At 36.6% G+C, this 19,181-nt stretch overlaps 1 protein-coding gene across 2 annotated transcripts in view; it reads left to right on the top strand.

Annotated features, from left to right (window-relative positions):
* Positions 1 to 7,110: 7,110 nt before the first annotated feature.
* LOC121314985 (protein CBFA2T1-like) overlaps positions 7,111 to 19,181 on the top strand; it is a 59,843-nt gene continuing 47,772 nt past the window's right edge. The window contains exon 1 of one of the 2 annotated variants that reach the window (XM_041248801.1): positions 7,111 to 8,065. In XM_041248801.1, the coding sequence (XP_041104735.1) occupies positions 8,038 to 8,065 (28 nt within the window). In that variant the 5' untranslated portion in view covers positions 7,111 to 8,037. The remainder of the gene's footprint in view (positions 8,066 to 19,181) is intronic. The other variant, XM_041248802.1, reaches the window with a different exon arrangement.

Below are 19,181 nucleotides of genomic sequence, written 5' to 3' on the forward strand. Positions count from 1 at the left end.
TGTTTGAACAGGTATGTCTTCAGGAGGCGCAGGAAAGTGGTCAGGGACTGAACAGTCCTGATATCCGTGGGTAGGTCCTTCCACCACTAAGGGGCAAGGGTGGCGAAGGAGCGGGCTCTGGAAGCGGGGGGAGAGGGGGGTACAGCTGATAGGAGGGAGCAGAAAGGTTGAGACAGCAATAGTTGAGTACAATAATTTTTAAGTGTATGGGGAGCCAGTGGAGGGAGCAGAGTAGCTGTTTAGCATGTGAGAAATGAGGAAAGGAAAAGACAAGGCAAGGGGCCACTTAGGCTCCTGGAAGCTCTTGTTCTTTTTGAAGATAAAAAGTTAAAATCAGTTTATTATGGGAGCATTTTTTAATTTTTTTATTTCTGAATTTTTTTTTTATAAATCGTAAGATAACAAAATTACCAACACAGGCAAACAGGCGACTTTTAACCCTTTAAGGACCGTGATTGTGTAGACACGATAAAAATAAAAACACTTTGTTTTGATGACTTACAGGGCCACCGTACTTTGAAGTACAGGCTTGAAACACATATCATTGGATGGGGAGGGACTGTTTTTTTTTTGGGGGGGGGGGGGGTTGTGATGTCACTGAGAGCGACATTTTGTGACAGCTACAGGCTTTTATGGCCAAGACTGGTCAATATGTGCATGTGACAACAATATCCCAAGCACTCCACAAATCTGGCCTGTATGGTAGGGTGGCAAGAAGGAAGCCACTACTCAAGAAAGCCCACCTTGAATCCTGTTTGAAGTATGGAAAAAAAAACACTCAGGAGATTCTGTAGCCATGTGGCAAAAAGTTTTGTGGTCTGACAAAACTAAAATTGAACTTTTTGGCCCTAATGCAAAGCGTTATGTTTTGAGCAAACCCAACACAGCGCATCACCCAAAGAACACCATCTCTACTGTGAAGCATGGTGGTGGCAGCATCATGTTATGGGGATGTTTCTCATCGGCAGGGACTGGGGCACTTGTCAAGATAGAAGGGAGAATAAATGGAGTAAAGTACAGAGAAGTCCTTGAGGAAAACCTGCTGCCCTCTCCAAGAAAGCTGAAACTGGGACGGAAGTTCACCTTTCAGCATGACAACAAACCAAAGCACACAGCCAAGGTAAATGTCCTTGGGTAGCCCAGTCAGAGCCCCGATCTAAATCCAATTGAAAATTTGTGGCATGACTTGAAGATTACTGTCCATCAACACTCCCCAATGAACTTGACAGAGCTTGAACAGTTTTGTAAAGAAGAATGGTCAAATATTGCCAAATCTAGGTGTGCAAAGTTGGTAGAGACCTATCCCAACAGACTCATAGCAGTAATTGCTGCCAAAGGTACTTCTACCAAGTATTAACTCAGGGGGGGTGGAGACTTATCTAATTATTTCAGTTTTGTATTTTTAATATAGATATATATAGATAAGTGGAAAAAAATCCTTATTTAAATGCATGAAACTCTGAGGCACTGACACAACAAAATGTGAAAAAAGTTCAAGGGGGTGTAGACTTTCTATAGGCACTGTGTGTGTGTGTGTGTGTGTGTGTGTGTGTGTGTGTGTGTGTGTTATATATATATATATATATATATATATTATATATATTATATATGTCACAGTGTCTATAGAATGTCTACACCCCCTTGAACATGTTTTTTTGTACAACATATCAAAACGTTGGGCACCTGGCTCTTTGGTGCTAATATATATATATATATATATATATATATATATATATATATATATATATATATATATATATATATATATATATATATATATATATATATATATATATATATATATATATATATACGTGTGTGTGTTTTACAACATTTATAAATATCAAGAAGCGAGTGGATATAAGCAGATACTATTTCATGAACTAAATGTATCAGGTACTTTTTTTCCTTATTACTGATAATAATGGAATGAATAACTATTATTTCATTTATAAATATTTTGAAAAAATAATCAAGAGTAGTGTCCATTATTACTTATAAAGACCCTGAGAATAAACGTGTATTATGTCATTACAATCACTGAGGTGAAACAATCTCTTGTAATTTGCCCAAACATCAATATTTTTCAACAAAACTTTCAGGAAGTATTCTAAGATCCCTCGGGTCATAGAATAACACATTTGTATACATTTATCTATAAGCAGAATACATAATATAAAATACTTAATTTAAAAAAAAAATAAACAAAATATTGTGTTAAAAACAGTACAGTTTTTTTATACTGTTGGCTATAAAAATAAGCAATTACTATATTAGTTTTGCCTTCTAATGCAGATTTTACTAATCAATATTAACTATTCTACAGTAACACAAGGCAGTTGGGTCACAAAGTAATTTTTATTGGTATAAAGGGTTTTTTTTTTTTTATTTTGTTATTGCCGTAGCAGCCACAGGGGTCACTGGTACGCAGTGAATCATGGATTGCCCATGCCAACCTAAGCCCCCCAGTTGTGCACCGCACCCTAGGAACCCCCTAGTCACAGTCGGCGATGACATAGCCTGGATTCGAATCTGCGATCTCCAGGAGCCAGTTTTTCAAAACTTTGATAATCGGATTTTCTGTGTTTGATCTGGATTATATTGTGCAATTGTGTAGCCCAGTCTTCTGAGCAGGGCTGAGCCAGTGTACCATGTGGTCACACAATCGTTGTGCAACTACTCTCTGACAATCATTGGTACGCCTTGAACCATACAACGTCAGTTTCCCCTGTAATGTTCAGGAGGCAGACAATGGCTTGTTTCACTATGTCTTACTGGGCAGCTTCAGTGTCCGTCATGGCCTGGTAAGCTACCTAGGCCTCCCCAATCAGGCAGATCCTTAGCTGGCTAGCTCAAAACTCCTTTGGCCATGACATGGTGGTAGACAACCACTCAAATGAGACAACCACTCAAATGAAATGAGTAAGATCCATCCCATTTTCTGACACCACATGTGACAAAGTGATTTGCAGTCCGCAGATGTAGTGGTGATGTGATTACGTAACAGAACACAGAGGTTTATGTTCCAAACAATACTTTTATTTATAACAATATGTATTAAACTGTTGCAAACAAAGGGTTTACAGACCCAAATAATAAGCAGTGTTCGAAAGAATAAACACAGTAGAACACACACAAAGACATGCACACGATCCAGAGTGAGTGCTAAAGTTCTAGTGGTGAAACACAATTTATATGTGTCCATTGTAAAATGCTGTCCGAGTTTAGTGCTGACCTGTAGCGACAGCTCTGGATCGTGTTAGCCGTCTAATAAATACAAACAGTACTTTTAGATTCGACAAACAAACAAAACACTCATGGTTAAATCTCAGTTCTCCTTTCTCGGTTTCAGCTTAACCATAACAAAAGGAACAGATCACCTAGCCACATGCTCTTTTGTACCGTCAGTCACACCCCCTTGGTTAGTGAGTGCAACCGTTTCTCCTCCAATCTGAGGTTGCCAGATCTCTTTTCCTTACTTTAGCCCGCCTCCTTTCTAGATGGCTGCTTCCACCTAACCCTTGGAATGAATTGCCTGACCATCCAGTCTGGGGCACTCTGTTCCCATTACACAGCAGTTTCACAGGTCATGAGGGAAATTTAGAACCAAGATTCATTTTTTTTCTGTCACAAAGACAAACACATATATACAATATATACAAAATAAATATAAAGGAAAATACAAAAAGGTATATAAATAGGAATTTACAAATAAAAGTTGAATATGTGGGTTTTGAGAAGATGGCGGAAAGCAGTAAAAGACTGAACAGTCCCGAGGATAACCGGTAGCTGTTTTCATGAAATATATGCTTTAAAAAAAATTAAAAATTAAGGTAAATTGCAAATCATGGTGGCAAAAGATTTTCTTCTACAGTGAAAATATATATTTGCTGAGTGCTGCTGATTTCTTGAGACAGTGTTCAGTTTGTATTAATCATGTACCTAATCATTTTTTAAAAATTATTTTATTATATTTATTTCAGTTTTACACAAAAATATTGAGTTACAATAGCTAAAATTAGATTTAATATCAGAACTTTCACCACTTGTTTAAAATTACATATTAAAGTGGGGTTACCAATGAATTAAAGTGATTTCTAAGGCTCTGGTACTGTGTCTGTCCCTTTTGCATTAGCCTATACTCAATGCCCAGTCCAAATGGCAGATGTAAGGTGACTTTTAATTGGATAATTTATCGCATGTACTATTTTCTTTAAATTAATTGGTTCTCATTTCATTTTCAGTGATCTGATTGGCCAAATTACTATGTGTAATTATTAGAATTACAATACATACTAAAGAACATGTACAAAATGTTTGAAACATGTTCTAAATTGTTTACCCCGATGGCCTTCCATATTTTTGTGATCGCTCATGCTTACCACAAACATCACTATTCTTGCTCCCCCCATTAAAATCAGTCCTGCATAGTTTGGTGCTTGGGATTATGTGAGAATATGTTGTGGTCCAAGAAGCTTGAAATTTGCATCTATCTATCTATCTGTTGTTTTTTTGTTTGGTTTTTTGTTTTCGTTTTTTGTCAACTATGTGAGCTTGCCTCATGCACTGAATGCATGCCTGTCACAGGGCTCCCCTTGGCTCCTAAACCCTGGTAGGTACAGACTGGGATTGCATTAACCACAGAGTACATGCCTTTTGCAGAAATTAAAGGTTTACTGACATAAAAGGTGTTTAACAGTAGAGTTTTGAGCAAAATACGGGATAAAATCTGTCCCAGGAGTTGTCTGGGAGAAGTGTCCAAAAAATAGGAGAGTCCCGGCAAATAAGGGAGGGTGGACAGGTCTGCATTAATGTGTTTTTCCTGAAATTAACAAGTGGTATGTCCCCTTGCCTGTAACACCAGAAAGCCAGTCTATATAAAACACATAACAAACGTGGAGTAACATTTATATGGTTTGGTTCAACAAAGCTTTGTCTGTTTTATTTAAGGGTCTTTTTCAAAACGAACTTATTAAGCATCTCTAGCTTGTATTAATTTGCAAATCCACCACACCTACTTCTACAACAGCTAATATCTCTTAAAACATTTTATCTTGCAATTTCATATTTCATATGTGTTATGAAAACTCCTAATCTAACTACTCCCTGAACTTTGACCTGTGAATTTAGATGGTTACCATATTGGGGTCATTCCAGATGATAAAGACCTAATGCTTCAATATATTGAAAGCAAGACCAAATCACAGATGATCACAAAACAGGGTAGCAACATATAGATACTATACAATATAAGTCATTGGTAAGTGTAATTATTAGGCACAACAGATTGTCCCTAAATATATAAACCCTCAGTTTAGTACAGGGTAGCCTGTAGTTCAGTGTATGAGGTTGTTTTTTATGTTTTGTTTGTTTTTCAAAACTTGTTTAGGTAAACAGCCTAATGCGTGGTTGTTATTTTATTATTGTTTTGGAATGACTTGATAATAGACTTGCTTTTGTTCATTGCAGGTGGCTTCCCAGCGGGTGGGGAAGCTAAGGAAGTGTGCCATGAGTCCATGTGTGTCGGGGGAATGGTTTTCCTTGCTAGGCGAGGTATCCTGTGTGTGTAAACCACAGTTCTTACAGTACAGGCAGCTTCCAGGAACCTCAACAGCAAAACAGCACTGAGTGCTTCCTGTTCTTTTATACTGTTATCAGTGGACACAAGAAATTATCGGGTCTTTTTTCCCCTCTCACATTTCCTAAAGAGATGTTTTTGTGCCTCTCCATCAAGATGTTTGTTTTGATTGTTATAATATGTGTTAAGCAGACCATAGAAAACATATGGGGTAAGTAATGATGCACTGAAATTCTTCTCACAAAGTCTTTTTTTTATACAATATATTATAGTGTTTTATACAATATTCATTTAATTTGCTTACAGTTTATGATGAGCAGGCACATCACACAGAAGGCATAGCACTAATGTTATATTAAGAAGCTCAGAAAGCCCACATAGGATGGGAACCAGTAAACTGAAGAATAACAGCACAATTTCGAAAGCAAGACCGCCTCATAAAGTTAAACATACAGTGTTATGAACCGAAAAAGGAGAATAAAAAGAAAATTTCTATCACAGACTACAAGAAGTGCTAAAAAGAGTGCAGAAAGAGAAGTGACCATTCGAATGGGTGATTTCAATGCCAAAGTCAGATCGAACAATACTGGATACCAATAGGTGATACATGGACTGGGTGATATAAACAAATGAAGAATTGTTCACTGATTTCTGTGCTGAACACAATCTTGTGATTACCACACAAGGCATCTCATAAAGCAACATGGGTATCACCTGGCCACAGGGCAGAAAACCAAGTCGAGCACATATGTATAGGAAGAAAGTTTAGAACAACATTGCAAGACGTCCGAGTTAAACGTGGTGCTGATGCTGCATCTGACCACACCTTCTGGTAGCTAAACTATTACTGAAGCTGAAGAGATGCGACAAAAGGGACTCTGGAAGGAAAAAATCCAACGTGTAGCAGCCATCCAATGACACCCAGAAGGGGATTCAACACCGCCATTTGCAGAAAAACACCAGGTTTAACGGTATTAGACAACTTAGCAGTTCTTTAATTTAAAAAAAAAAAAGAGATGCTTTATTTCCACATAGGAAGTCACTTGACCAGTTCATTTCACGATGGCATGAAGACTGGCACAGGGGGCGCAGTCATTGTGACCACAACCATGCTCAATAACATCCTCTTTGATGCATGGTGCCAATCACACCATCCTGTTCCACATTGTCTACTGTTACTTCTCCCAAGTGTCATTGCTCAACAGTGTATACTTTTGCTCAACCATATCCACAAGCAGGGTAAATTAATAGATTCACCCTGTGCGTAAAAAAAAAAACATATTTTCTTTATTTTGATATATACAAAACTGATACAGTTTATTTATATGGTGTCAAGATCAGGTGTGAAGTAAATACAATAATACACAAGTGGATATCTGCTATGTAAAAATGTAATACATATATAAAACTGAATGAAAGTAGGAGGATGTGTTACATGTAACAAAGCCAAAGGAGTAGCAGTTGGGAAATTTAATAGTTATTTCTTTATATTTAAAAGTCCCTTCATATACAGAGGACAAACATACAAACAAACCAACTGAAAATCAACTAGCAGAAGGGGATTACTCAGTGGCGGAGATCTGAGAAAGTGGCTTGATATCAGCCTCCTCAGATTTGATGCAATACAGGAAGAAGTCGGGAGCTCTCCAGATGGTCAGGGGAAAGTGTGTATCTTGGGTTACTACAGGAGAAGTCTGCATTGGAACAGCCAGCTTTGCAGGCAGGCAGGCAGGCAGGCAGGCTTAATAAAGCATCATCAGGGAGCAGGTTGTATACACTCACACAGACACAGGCGGACACACATATTGCTGCAGCAGCAGAATATAAATCGATAGACAGCCAGCTGCCCATGAGGGACTGATCCTGCTCATTGTTAACATATACTTGACCCCCACAACCTGCTCATGACACAGATGTCTAGTACCTCTGTCACCTCCCACTGCTTAAACTCCTCCCACTCGGCACCTGGGTAAGCTGAGTCCACAGTCTGAAGACAGAGTACCGTTTGACTCCAAAGCGATCGAGAACAAGCACCAGAGAGACGCTAGCAGTGTGAGTGCATATTTTGCAAGGAGCCTCCTTCCTGTCAGTTAATCCGAGAAACACTGAAACAAGATCCAGGTTACCCAAGACTAACGACACGCTGACAGCCGGAACCTTTTTTATGGGTTTAAAATCTCGGTTGTCTGCCACATATAGGAACTCGTGGACTGTTTTTTTTTTTTTTTGGTTTGTTTTTTGTTTTTCTTCGCAACATTTTACTTTATTTGTAGACTGATTGCTATGAACTTGGACAGTTTCAGTACTGTATAGCGGGAGTTCTTGAGATAGTTTTGACTTTTGGGACGTGTGTCATCTGGACAGCAAAAGAGAAGAAGAAAACTAGCATTCCTGCTCTCTTTCTTTTTGCATCGGATTCGGAGACTGGAACTTGCTTTGTAGCTAAACCCCAGTAACGAATGGTGGGAATTTCTGTCCCTTTTCAGTGTAAGTACGGTTTATTTGATCATCTCTATTTCCCTAATTACTATACTGGGCAGGATTGTTTAGTCGTATGCAACGAGAATATCATATGTGATATGCAGAAATCAGTCGGGGTTTTAGCAGAATAAACATTTGATATAGACTGCCTGTAAAAATAACCTAATGGTGTTCTTTTCAGTTTAGCATGCATTGTATCTATTTCTGGTATGTTAAATAGATCTGTTCAGTATGTTCAATATCTTGAACCAACAGATTACAAAGACGCATTACCTGTATAGGAACTGAGTGACACATGATTAACTGCAGTAGGATATATACCAATCCCATTAGAAGTTGTTGGGTATTTTATATACATCAGAGAGCTTTACTTACTATAGTAATGCATCCCTGTATCACAGATTTGTGACCATTGAATTTGACATACAAAATAAGTAAAATATTATAAACCGTATATGATGAAGTGGTCTTAAAACATTGCAGTTACCCCAGATATGTGTTTAAAATTGTATTCATCAGTAAGCTGTTATTTGAACTGTTTTTGAGGAATGGAGTGGCTGGCAGTGACATCAATTTCACATTCATATCTGTTGACTAGTGTATAGCCTGAACCAGCACAGAATTGAGTTACACTAATTTACCATAGTGACTGATGTTTTATAACTTTCTTTTTATTTTGTCTTTTTTTTTCTGTATCTGGAAATAGTTGTATTGGTTATATTGACATTAATGGACAGAAGTGATGAAGCAGGAAAGTCTGTTTTTAGTTATTTGTTACACTTAATCCTTAACATGCCACTATATATCTAATTATTTCAAAGGGCTTTCTCATTATTGGGAGGGTTTTGCTTGGCAGTTTTCAGGCTCCTGCATCTCTTAATCTTGTCATCCAGGAGGCTTTGCATCTGGCCTTGTTTTATAACAGCTTCAATTTTTGTGTTTGTTTTTGGGGGATTTTAAAACCAAATTCTCTTTTGGAAGACATTATGTGTCCCCCCCCCCCCCTCACCAAGGCATTTCCAGAAGCAATTAATGTAATGAGAAACGATGCAAGTCGAATGTTAGGATTTGAATTGTCCCAAAAGGAGGAAAGGTCACTCAAGTATTGTAAAAATGTAAACATGTGTGTCAAATCAAAATGTTAGGTTTAATAAGCAAAACAGACCGAGCTCAGCGCTTCTTTATTAAGCCAGAGTTTGTACAGAATTCCAACAGCTTTTAAATGCTGTTGATAAATTGACTTTTATTTTGTCTGATTTAACTGTCATATTAATTGGTGCTTTTGCCTTCTGTATAATATTTAAAAAAAAAAAAAAAAACTTTATACCAAATCGGTGATTCTTATCTGTAAAAAGATAAGAACATTAAACTTGGAACAAAGGTTGTCTTGTTAAAAACAATACATACAACCAATACATATTTTCTTTCTTTTTTATTTTTAATGTTAGGAAAAATTGATTTTCACAGCTTCAATACAATACTTGGCTTTTTTTTTTTTTTTCTTGAATTCCTTTCAAATGAATACATGCAAACAGACAAAGATGATTCCAGAAGTCTGAGTTTCAGACATTCCTTTATGTGTACACTGCAAATTGAATGCATTGAGCACTGAGGAGGGTCATGCTGCTGAAACGTTTGCACTGAACACGTTTTGCACTATATCACTTTTTTGCCCCTTCTACTAATAAAAGACAATAAAATAAAAGACAATAAAATGTTTTGCATAATTTTGATTTTGTAGTGTTTTTTTTTTGTTGTTTTTTTTCCACTCATCAATAGCAGAGCGTGGATGATTTTGGACTTTTAATTACACATAAGAAAGAAAGGCTGCTCAATGACCAGTTATGTGTCAGTTGTCAAATTGGAAGTGAGAAATATATTATGTATGTAGCAGAGTTTGGGTCGCCTCATTCAAACAAAGGAGAATATAAGCTGCACTGGAAATAGTTCCATGCTCCATACAGAGTCCATCATTGGTCAGTTAAGCTCTTCCCATCCTTTCTTTCCTGTCAAATCTTATTTTACCCCTTCCATTAAAGATAAACATCAGCTGGCAGGTACTCAATGCAAAGCCCATTTCATTGAGGGTCTTGGCACATTTCATTCTGTCTCTAGTAGGACCCTTCAGAAATTGGCATCTGCAGATTTTGCATTTGAAAACCCTAAACTGGTCACAATTGTCATTTCCATCTTTTTGATCCACCTTGATGGGTTTTCTCTAGCCGTGACCAACTAGCGATAAACATTTAGGTGATTGAAAAGTGAAGTTATTAGAACATTAGGGGCTTCAAATTGAATTTAAAAACGTCACTCTTTTTTTTTTCCTGTGGGAACTTGTCATGTGCTGGGATCAACATGCCTTCCAGCTACAGTAAGGGAGACTGAGGACACTACATAGTTCTTCTCACAGCTTTCTACACATTTATTTGTACCCGTATTGACCTGTAAAGCAAGTGAATTAATTATTTAAAAAAATATATATATTTTTTATGTTTGAAATGGTTAGAATTGTAATAACTGTTGTTAATTGATTATCTTATAGAAAGAATAAATATCCAATTTGTGGGCTTTTTTGTATAACTGATGGTTTTTCAAAGATGCTGACATAATATTGTTGTTACATTATATCTGCAACTGTGACATTTTTTTGGTCATGTTCATGTCTTTGCTGTAGTTAAACACTACAGCAAAGACATGAACATGACCTTGCACATTTAGCTACCACATTATTTATATTATTTTGTTGCAAAAGTTGCCTTTGGAAATATTTTAACTTGCTTCTCCTGCTTTTCTGCTGAGCATACCCTACCAACTTAAAAAAGCCATTATAACAGCAGTGGTACTAAAAAAAAAAAAAAAAAAAAAAAAAAAAAATCATTTTTTTTTTTTAAACTTGGGTTTATAATGTTTAAGTATGATTTCATATCTTGTGCATGTGGTTTCTATTCAGACTCTGTGCAACTGTAAGAATATTTCCTGTTGGTTGTTTATTCATATCTGTTTCATACATTTGGCAACTATGGAAACTGTAGAGGGATACAGCATCCTCAATGCAAGGGAGATGCTTTTAGAATGAGCATTTAGCCTCTAATCTGCAGTCCATTAACTCTCCATCATTTTACTGTCCTCCTCATTTTTTGCCTTTGGTACAAAACCCATAGATAATGTTAACAGAGAGGTGAGCATTTAATTAAAGCAAACATAAGTTCAGTTTGCTGGTGGTAATTGTAAGTGATAAGTGCGGTGTGGATTATCTCTGTGCTGTGTAAACAGAAGGAGCTACTCTGCACTATTTCCAGTAGCCATCTGTACATGCAGAAGCCGTGCACCTGTCCATACTAATTATAGGCTGGGGTCAAAGATGTGACATTTGAGAAGTTTTCCTGCTAATGAAAACTAAGAAGATGTTTTTTTAAAAGACATTATAATTGCTATTTACAAATTGTATGCGTGTATGTGTCCTGGGAGGGGGGGAGGGGGGAACGACACGCCACGCATCCGTTGCGTATTATTATTGTTGTTGTTTCTTTTCTCAGTCTATTTATTTATTTATTTTATTTATGATTTTTGTATTTATTAAGTATTGTGGCATAAATAATGTAATAGTTGATTATTATTATTTTGTTTTAATAGCATTAAATAAGTGTCTATTTTTTTTTAATTACTTAAGAGAGATTATAAATGTTTGCTTAAGTTTAAAGAAATTTGAATTTTGGTCCACTGTGATAAAATATTTTCCTGTTAATCCTTTGTGCCATTTTGGCAATTGCATCGAAAGGAGGGTTAATTAAGAGTAATAATTTATATTTACATAAATACTCTTGTAAAGCTAACTTTTAGACAATATACAGATCATTGATGGCAGCCTTATGCATGTGGAAAACTAGAAGATACATTATTATTATTATTATTTATTATTATTATTATTATTATTATTATTATTATTATTATTCAGAAAGGAAAGCAATGCAGTCTTTTCTCAGGTAAACCAGGAAAGTGAAGTTTGTAACTTATTTTCAGGAGCAACGGTCATAAAAGGTAATAAAGCTTTGCAGTTGATACTAAACTTGTGGCACTGTGTGCACATTACCATTTTTAATAAATGATACTATTCCTGTTTCATTTTTTGGATGGTCTTAAGCACAACAATACCTGAGGCAGATGGAACCTTTGCGCAGAATTTAATAGGAGGTAATCTAAATTAGTTTTTTCTACCGTGCTTGTTGGGATTGCAAGCCAGCTTTTAAGAGTCAGTGTGGTCCAGTGGTTAAAGTCCAGGGCTTGTAACCTGATGTTCACCGGTTCAAATCCCCCTTCTCCCACTAACTTGCTATATATATGCTGTATGAAGTGATCACAGATACAGTGTTCTGTTATTTAAATTGCTGATTTGTTTTTATTAGTTGTTGTTGTTTGTGAACAAAAGAAACAAAGAGGCTTTGTTACTGCCAAAACGACCGGGTGTTTGTCATGACACATTTCAGGTGTCCGTCATGCCATTTCAGAGTGCATCAGCATTGTTCTGTTTAGAGCTGTGTAATTGTATTGCACAGAAATTCCTGCACGAGGCTGATGATGTGCAAAATTGATAGAGACACTGGGGAGGGAGTCCTTCTAGCCGAAACAGAGATGCATGTTAATATCAGCTTCTCACAAATCAATAGCAAGGATGTCAAAGTATGTTCGTGTTTTTAATATATAGGAAATAAAATACTGTGTATTTCACTACACATTCAGATATGTTGGGAGTATTACCTTTACTGATATCTTCATGAGTACAGCCATCACAATGATTAAAATGTTTTTGGTATGCAATTACAATACTGGGTAGTTACAACATTTTAAAACAAAGTTATTTTTGTGTCACCTTTTCCGCACAGTTCCAGAGCCAAACAAAGTCTGAACCAGGGATTAGCATCAATTTTACAAGACATTTTTCAAAGACATTACTGTTTGCTGTTAAATAGTTTTGGTAGTAAGTTGACTAATTAGAAATATGGAACACAATAAAGAAGGAAGAAATAGCAGAAATAACAGATAGACATTCTTTTGCTGTGTCTCCTAATCAAATATACATTATTATTCCATGTCTCGATTATATCAAGAGGGTTTCACATTATTGGATTATCTGAGGATTTGTGACAGACCCCTATTTAGCCAGACACTCATTGCACGGACAAGGTTTTAAACCCCATTCTTCACACACACGAACACGCACACACACACACACATACACACCCTCAGTGTCTCTCACTCACTTATACCCATCTATGTACACACACAATCACCATGCCACAACCTGCCTTTCACCTCACATTCTGACAATGTCAAAAATTCTTGTAGCCCTCAGTCCAAGAAGTATGAACACCTTCTGCTCTAGGTGACAGGTCTCTTGGCTGTTGCAGTTGTCTGTTCTCTCTCTCTCTCTCTCTCTCTCTCTCTCTCTCTCTCTCTCTCTCTCTCTCTCTCTCTCTCTCTCTCTCTCTCTCTCTCTCTCTCTTTGTCTCTCTCTTCCTTTAATCCCCATCTCTGTTTTCCCATTGTGTTGCCAATTAACTTCACCCACACACACACACACACAAACACACGTGTTGTATTCCTGTAGTTGTGGGGACTTCTCATTGACTCTCACTATATTTTTATTTACTATTGCTAACTCCAGTCAGACAAAACTCCACACAGGGTGAAAGTCGACAAATAAACCCTGCACGCACGCACGCACGCACGCACGCACGCACGCACGCCCTCTCTGTTTATTTTCCTGCATTCATCTGGGCCGAGCTGATATTGTAATCGCCCTAATGCACATTGCCTTCCCCTCACAAATACACAATGTGCCATCCTGACAAGCCTTTTTATTTCAGATAAGCCAGGGATGTGTGTTTAATGAATACAAAGCCATTGTCTGTCACGCTGCACGCTGCCAGAAGATAATCTCATTGAATAGGTGCTTTTCAATGATGCAGAACTCGATAATGGTCCAAGAGTGAAGATGTAACCTGTTTTCTGCCGTTCCTGTTTTTTTTTTTTTTTTTTTTTTTTTTGCTGTCAGAGAATTTATATTAAAGGGGAGTTGGAGGTGGGTGTTGGGAGCTGAAGTTTAGGAAGGGGGCAAGGGAAGGGGGAAAAAAATGCCTTTGTTGCATGTTAGACGTCAGATTGCTATCTCCATTCAGACAGGACTTTAGGAGGTGAGACTACCAAGTCGTTATGTGTAATTGGGTTTTCGTGGTGGATTTTAGGCAGCTATAACAAAAAAAAAAGGTGATAATTGGGGAGACAATTAATTATTTATTGACACAACTCTTAACCAATAGATTGATGTGGAATTTGAGTAGTGTAATGGCTTGATTAGCTATTTTATTAGGAGGCCATTGCAAGAGGACGGCTCCCTTGTTCACTGAAAGTCCATAAAACACTTCCGTATAAGTAGCTCGTTGTTTTATTTTATATCTAATGGCCAGGGTGGGACTGAATGCATGCTGGAGGAGAATTTTCTGTAGCTTTTGCATGTGAGGTGTGATTATTATTATATTATTATTATTATTATTATTATTTATTATTATTATTATTATTATTATTATTATCGAATATTCAGATAATATTCAGGTTTTTTTATTGGCCGAGAAACGTTGAAGGTTCTGTACTTGTGTTCAAAGTGTTTTGTTTTTAAATAGTGGTGTGACAATCTGATCACAGCACAATTGACTAACTAGGAAGAGTAGCAAAGCAGGCGGGAATGCCTCTGTTCATGTCGTGAAAAAAGAAAGATTATACTCGCTCTTTTAACTGTGTTGCTGTTCTATTATAGCACAACAACAACAAGAAAAGCTATGGCCCTAATTAATATTTGTTTGAAGCCTGAGGCTGTATTTCCCTTGACTGCATGAATCAATAGTCAGAGACCATAGTCGTCTATATTTTACCATCATTGACTGAACATATTGATATTTTTGGTTTGTTACTGCCTGAGTGAGCATGATGAAACACCAAATATTACCAAGCTAAAGTGACACAGCATGTAACCTAGTATGCTTCTAAAGTGTGTTTCTATTTGTGTTTCTTTGGGGTTTTTTTTATAAAAGGAATTCTAAAATAGGTAACTAGTACAGTAAAGTGATATATGATTGATTTTGGTGTCACTACATCTTTATGTAAAAATATAAATGTGCATAAATTAAAACTATGATAGTAATAGGTTAGATGCAATCTCAGAATTGTATAGTACAGTCACAGTAACTGGCTTTACCCTTTGTATTGCTTAAAAAATATGGTTACGCACTATAACAGAATACAAAAAACAAGGCCATTGTTTCATAAAAGCAACATGCTTATTTATCAGGTTATATGTATATAATATAGTAGTAATATATATATATATATATATATATATATATATATATATATATATATATATATATATAATATATATATATATATATTAGAATAATATTTAGAAGGTTAATAATAGAATTAGCGAGACAACAGGGAAATCATTTTTAATTTAAATTACAAGCTAGTACAGTTTATTTTATTACAATTGTATTAATTCTAGCTCCTCACATAAAGATCCACACCTCAACCTCTTAATCTAGAACAAGACAAGCAAATGTTCTGAAAAAATTAAGCATGGTTCAGTAAATGTATCTAATTATTCATTAGCCACTTGGTTAATGATGTGCTGCGAATTGTTTTTAATTGCTTGTTTTCATTAGTTTGACGACCAGAGACCTGGAGATTGTGAAAGGAGAATAAGAACCCCATGCCAGCCTCAGGAAAATGCTGTGTTCCTGACTGATCAGCAGGTGCTACTGAGATGAATATGCAGCGTAAATTATTCCAAGGGCAGAGTGACAATTCATAAAAATGGAAAGTGTCAGAGAGAATGAGCGAGCTGGGTTCTGGTTTGTGGGTTAGATCTAAAGAGCTATTTTGTTAAACTGCTACATCTGCTCTATTGTGAATATTGTACTGGTTCAACTAAAAATAATACCCTGTAATTTGGACGCCATCGTATACATTTGTTAATGCAAGAAGGCCAGTTTGAATTGGTTACCATTATGCTCTAAACCTTTTTCTTTAAACCTCCCATCGTTCTCAGTTTAAACCAATTTTCACCTTTAACTGTAAGGGGAAAAAAAAGCGACATCACTGAAATCAGGTAACTGTTTCTGTCTGGATGTTCTAAATGCAGTGTGTCTGTCATATGTCATATTTTTTGTTATCATTTATAATTCAAACCAAGAATACTCCAATAAAGCCAAAGTCATCACCTCTTAACTTACCTGTTTATATGGTTTTATCTTGTTGTATTTATATGATCTGTTTTTAGTGTTAAAGACAAGCTATTCATTTTAGAGAAAAAACAGATAATCATGTCAATATTGTTATTAGGTACTGCCAGTTTGCCACCTGAACACAGTCTTGAATAATAAGTTACAATATGTTGAATAACACTGAAGTATTGATGAACATTTGCGGCTATTGATGTGAAGTTAAACAGCAAAACCGCTGAGAAGACCTGCAGCTGATACTGCCTTTGATGTTCTGTTTGTCCATGAGAAGCTTAGCAAATTTGTAGAGGCGGGCTGAAACGCAAACAGTAATGTTGAGACAGTTGTTACTAAGCCTGTACTTATGTTAAATCTATTTTCAATAAACCAAACCTCCCTGGTCTCTATACATGTGTACTGTCTCGCTGATGGACTGTGAAGATTAAAGAGTGTGCAAAATCAACATTCTGTTGTGGTTTAACATGGTCGGGCAGAAGGCCAACAAACTGACCCAGTTATTTAAAGATGTTATACCTGGTTTGGTAAGGCAGTAGCCAAGCAAATACAGACTGTAATGAAGGTGCTTCCCATATGGGTAATACAGTGTAGACCTACTGTTATGTGTAGAAACATACAGAAGGTGCTAACTGAACATCTTGATATGGCTGAAATGTGCATTCGCCATATAATTAAGAGGTAGTATTTCTGCAAAGAGCAGTGTTTGTAACACTTGTCTGTGTGATTCTGCTCTAACTGTGCTTGAGTTTTCCACACCCTGCCTGGCAACAAAACAATCCAGGACATGTTTTAAAGTATGCATCTGAATGTATAAAAGGATTCTGCAGCACTGATAAATAAGTGCAAAATACAGTGGAAGCTCAGACTTGTGTCCCGGAGTCCTGTCAGCACTGACTCTGCAACCAATCAGGATTTAAAAAGAGACAAATAAAGAGGGTGGAAGACATTGTAGGAATCCTTGCAAATTCTTAAACGTGAAAGGATTAGATTATCATTAACCCTTTAAGTGTAAAACAGCTGCCTGGGGGCTTTGCCTCTGTTTTTCCATGGTTTTAAGCTCAGCTGATAATTAAAGAAGAAAAAAAAAACGAAAAGCATGTTTGCAGCTGGGTAAGAACCGTGGAGCCCAAGATGTTTAACTATCAACCATAAACACAGATGCCTTCAAAGTCCTGTTTTTCTTCCAAGTGGAAGAGGCTGGCGCAGAACAGATGCCTTCAGTTTGGAGAAGGCAGCAGCCTCTGGATATAATTTGTGTTCTCTCTTTTCTTGTTCTCCTGGGACCATCTCTCACAGGTGAAATCAGATGTGGAGAAATGCATTCACACAAAGCAGCAGATCCTTTCATGAATTGTCTTCAAACAGATTTAGCTATGGTCATCTAAAAGAAGAGATACTTATTTGTTATTCACCTAATGAATTGTCTTGACCCTGTAACTCTCTTTGGATTTATGTGCCCACCTTGTATGCTGATGGTTCTATTGGCAATTCAAGTCAAAAGCAGTGGGGGTAATAGATAGCACAACTCCAGTTCTTGAAAGTCTAAGATGTAACTAATCATTAGCAGTATTGCATTGCAGTATCTGTAATACTGTTAGAGGTATATAATTTTATGTAGTTGGCTATGTAACAACATATGCTAAGGAGCAGATCTTATGCATTATTTTGAGATATATATATATATATATATATATATATATATATATATATATATATATATATATATATATATATATATATATAGTATATATATATATGTCTTATTTAATGTATATGATATGTGACAAGTATCTGTAACAGTGCACAATAAACAAATGAATGATTCCATTTATTCCACTGCTTTTACAGCACTTTGCATTTTGGATAGTTAGGATTTTGGTTCAGAAAAAGGTATTGCCCACTGTGGCAAAGTGATTTGCAGTGTTCAAGAGAATGACAAACAACAAAGTTGCTGGTGAAATGATGGTTTTAATTGTAATCCAAAGTCACTTGACAACAATAAATAATAATGACAACTGGCAATACACAACGATGTGTATTGCTCAGTTAAATACACAGTGTTCAGTCCCAAAATAATAAACACAGTTTTAAATACACACAAGACACACACACGATCACAAGTCCGCGTGGTCAAATACAATTTATTTGTGAACAGTTGTGCAGTGTTGTCTGGGTTTGGTGCTGGCCTTAAGCGAAAGCTCTGGATCATGTTAGCCGTCTAACAAGAACAAACAAGCATTATTACACACGACAAACAAACAAAACACTCATGGTTAGTTTACAGTTTTTCCTTTTGCGGTTCGCACTCTACCATAGCAAAAGGAACAGATCCCCTAGTCAAGCACCCCTTGGTTGGCGTGTGTAACCGTTTCTGTTTCAATCCATGGTTGCCACATCGCATCCCTTCTCAGGCGATGACTTGGTGTACCTTAGCTCCACCCCCTTTCTAGATGGCCGACTTCCACCTAACCCTTGGAATGAATGGTCCAACTATCCAGTCCGGGGCACTCTGTTTCCTTTGCACCATGCCCTCACAGATCCGGAGGGAGATTTATAACCAAGATTCATTCTTTCTCTGTCACACCCACGTATTAAATTGCATTTGTATGTATGAAAGTTTTAAATAACAATAAAAAATATGTAGAATATAAATACATTTCGCCTCACTTGGTAGGAAATGTGAAAAGATATGTTGTGTGAGCTAGTAATTCCATTCCCGTCAGTGATTATGTCTCTTTATCAACATCTGGTTTTCACATCCTATTTTAGCAACAAAAATCCTTTATATGACTTGGGTTTGTGTTCTGGATTTTCTGTTAGGCCAGCTTTGA

This window comes from Polyodon spathula, chromosome 4 (assembly GCF_017654505.1).
Source record: "Polyodon spathula isolate WHYD16114869_AA chromosome 4, ASM1765450v1, whole genome shotgun sequence".
Taxonomy (NCBI): domain Eukaryota; kingdom Metazoa; phylum Chordata; class Actinopteri; order Acipenseriformes; family Polyodontidae; genus Polyodon; species Polyodon spathula.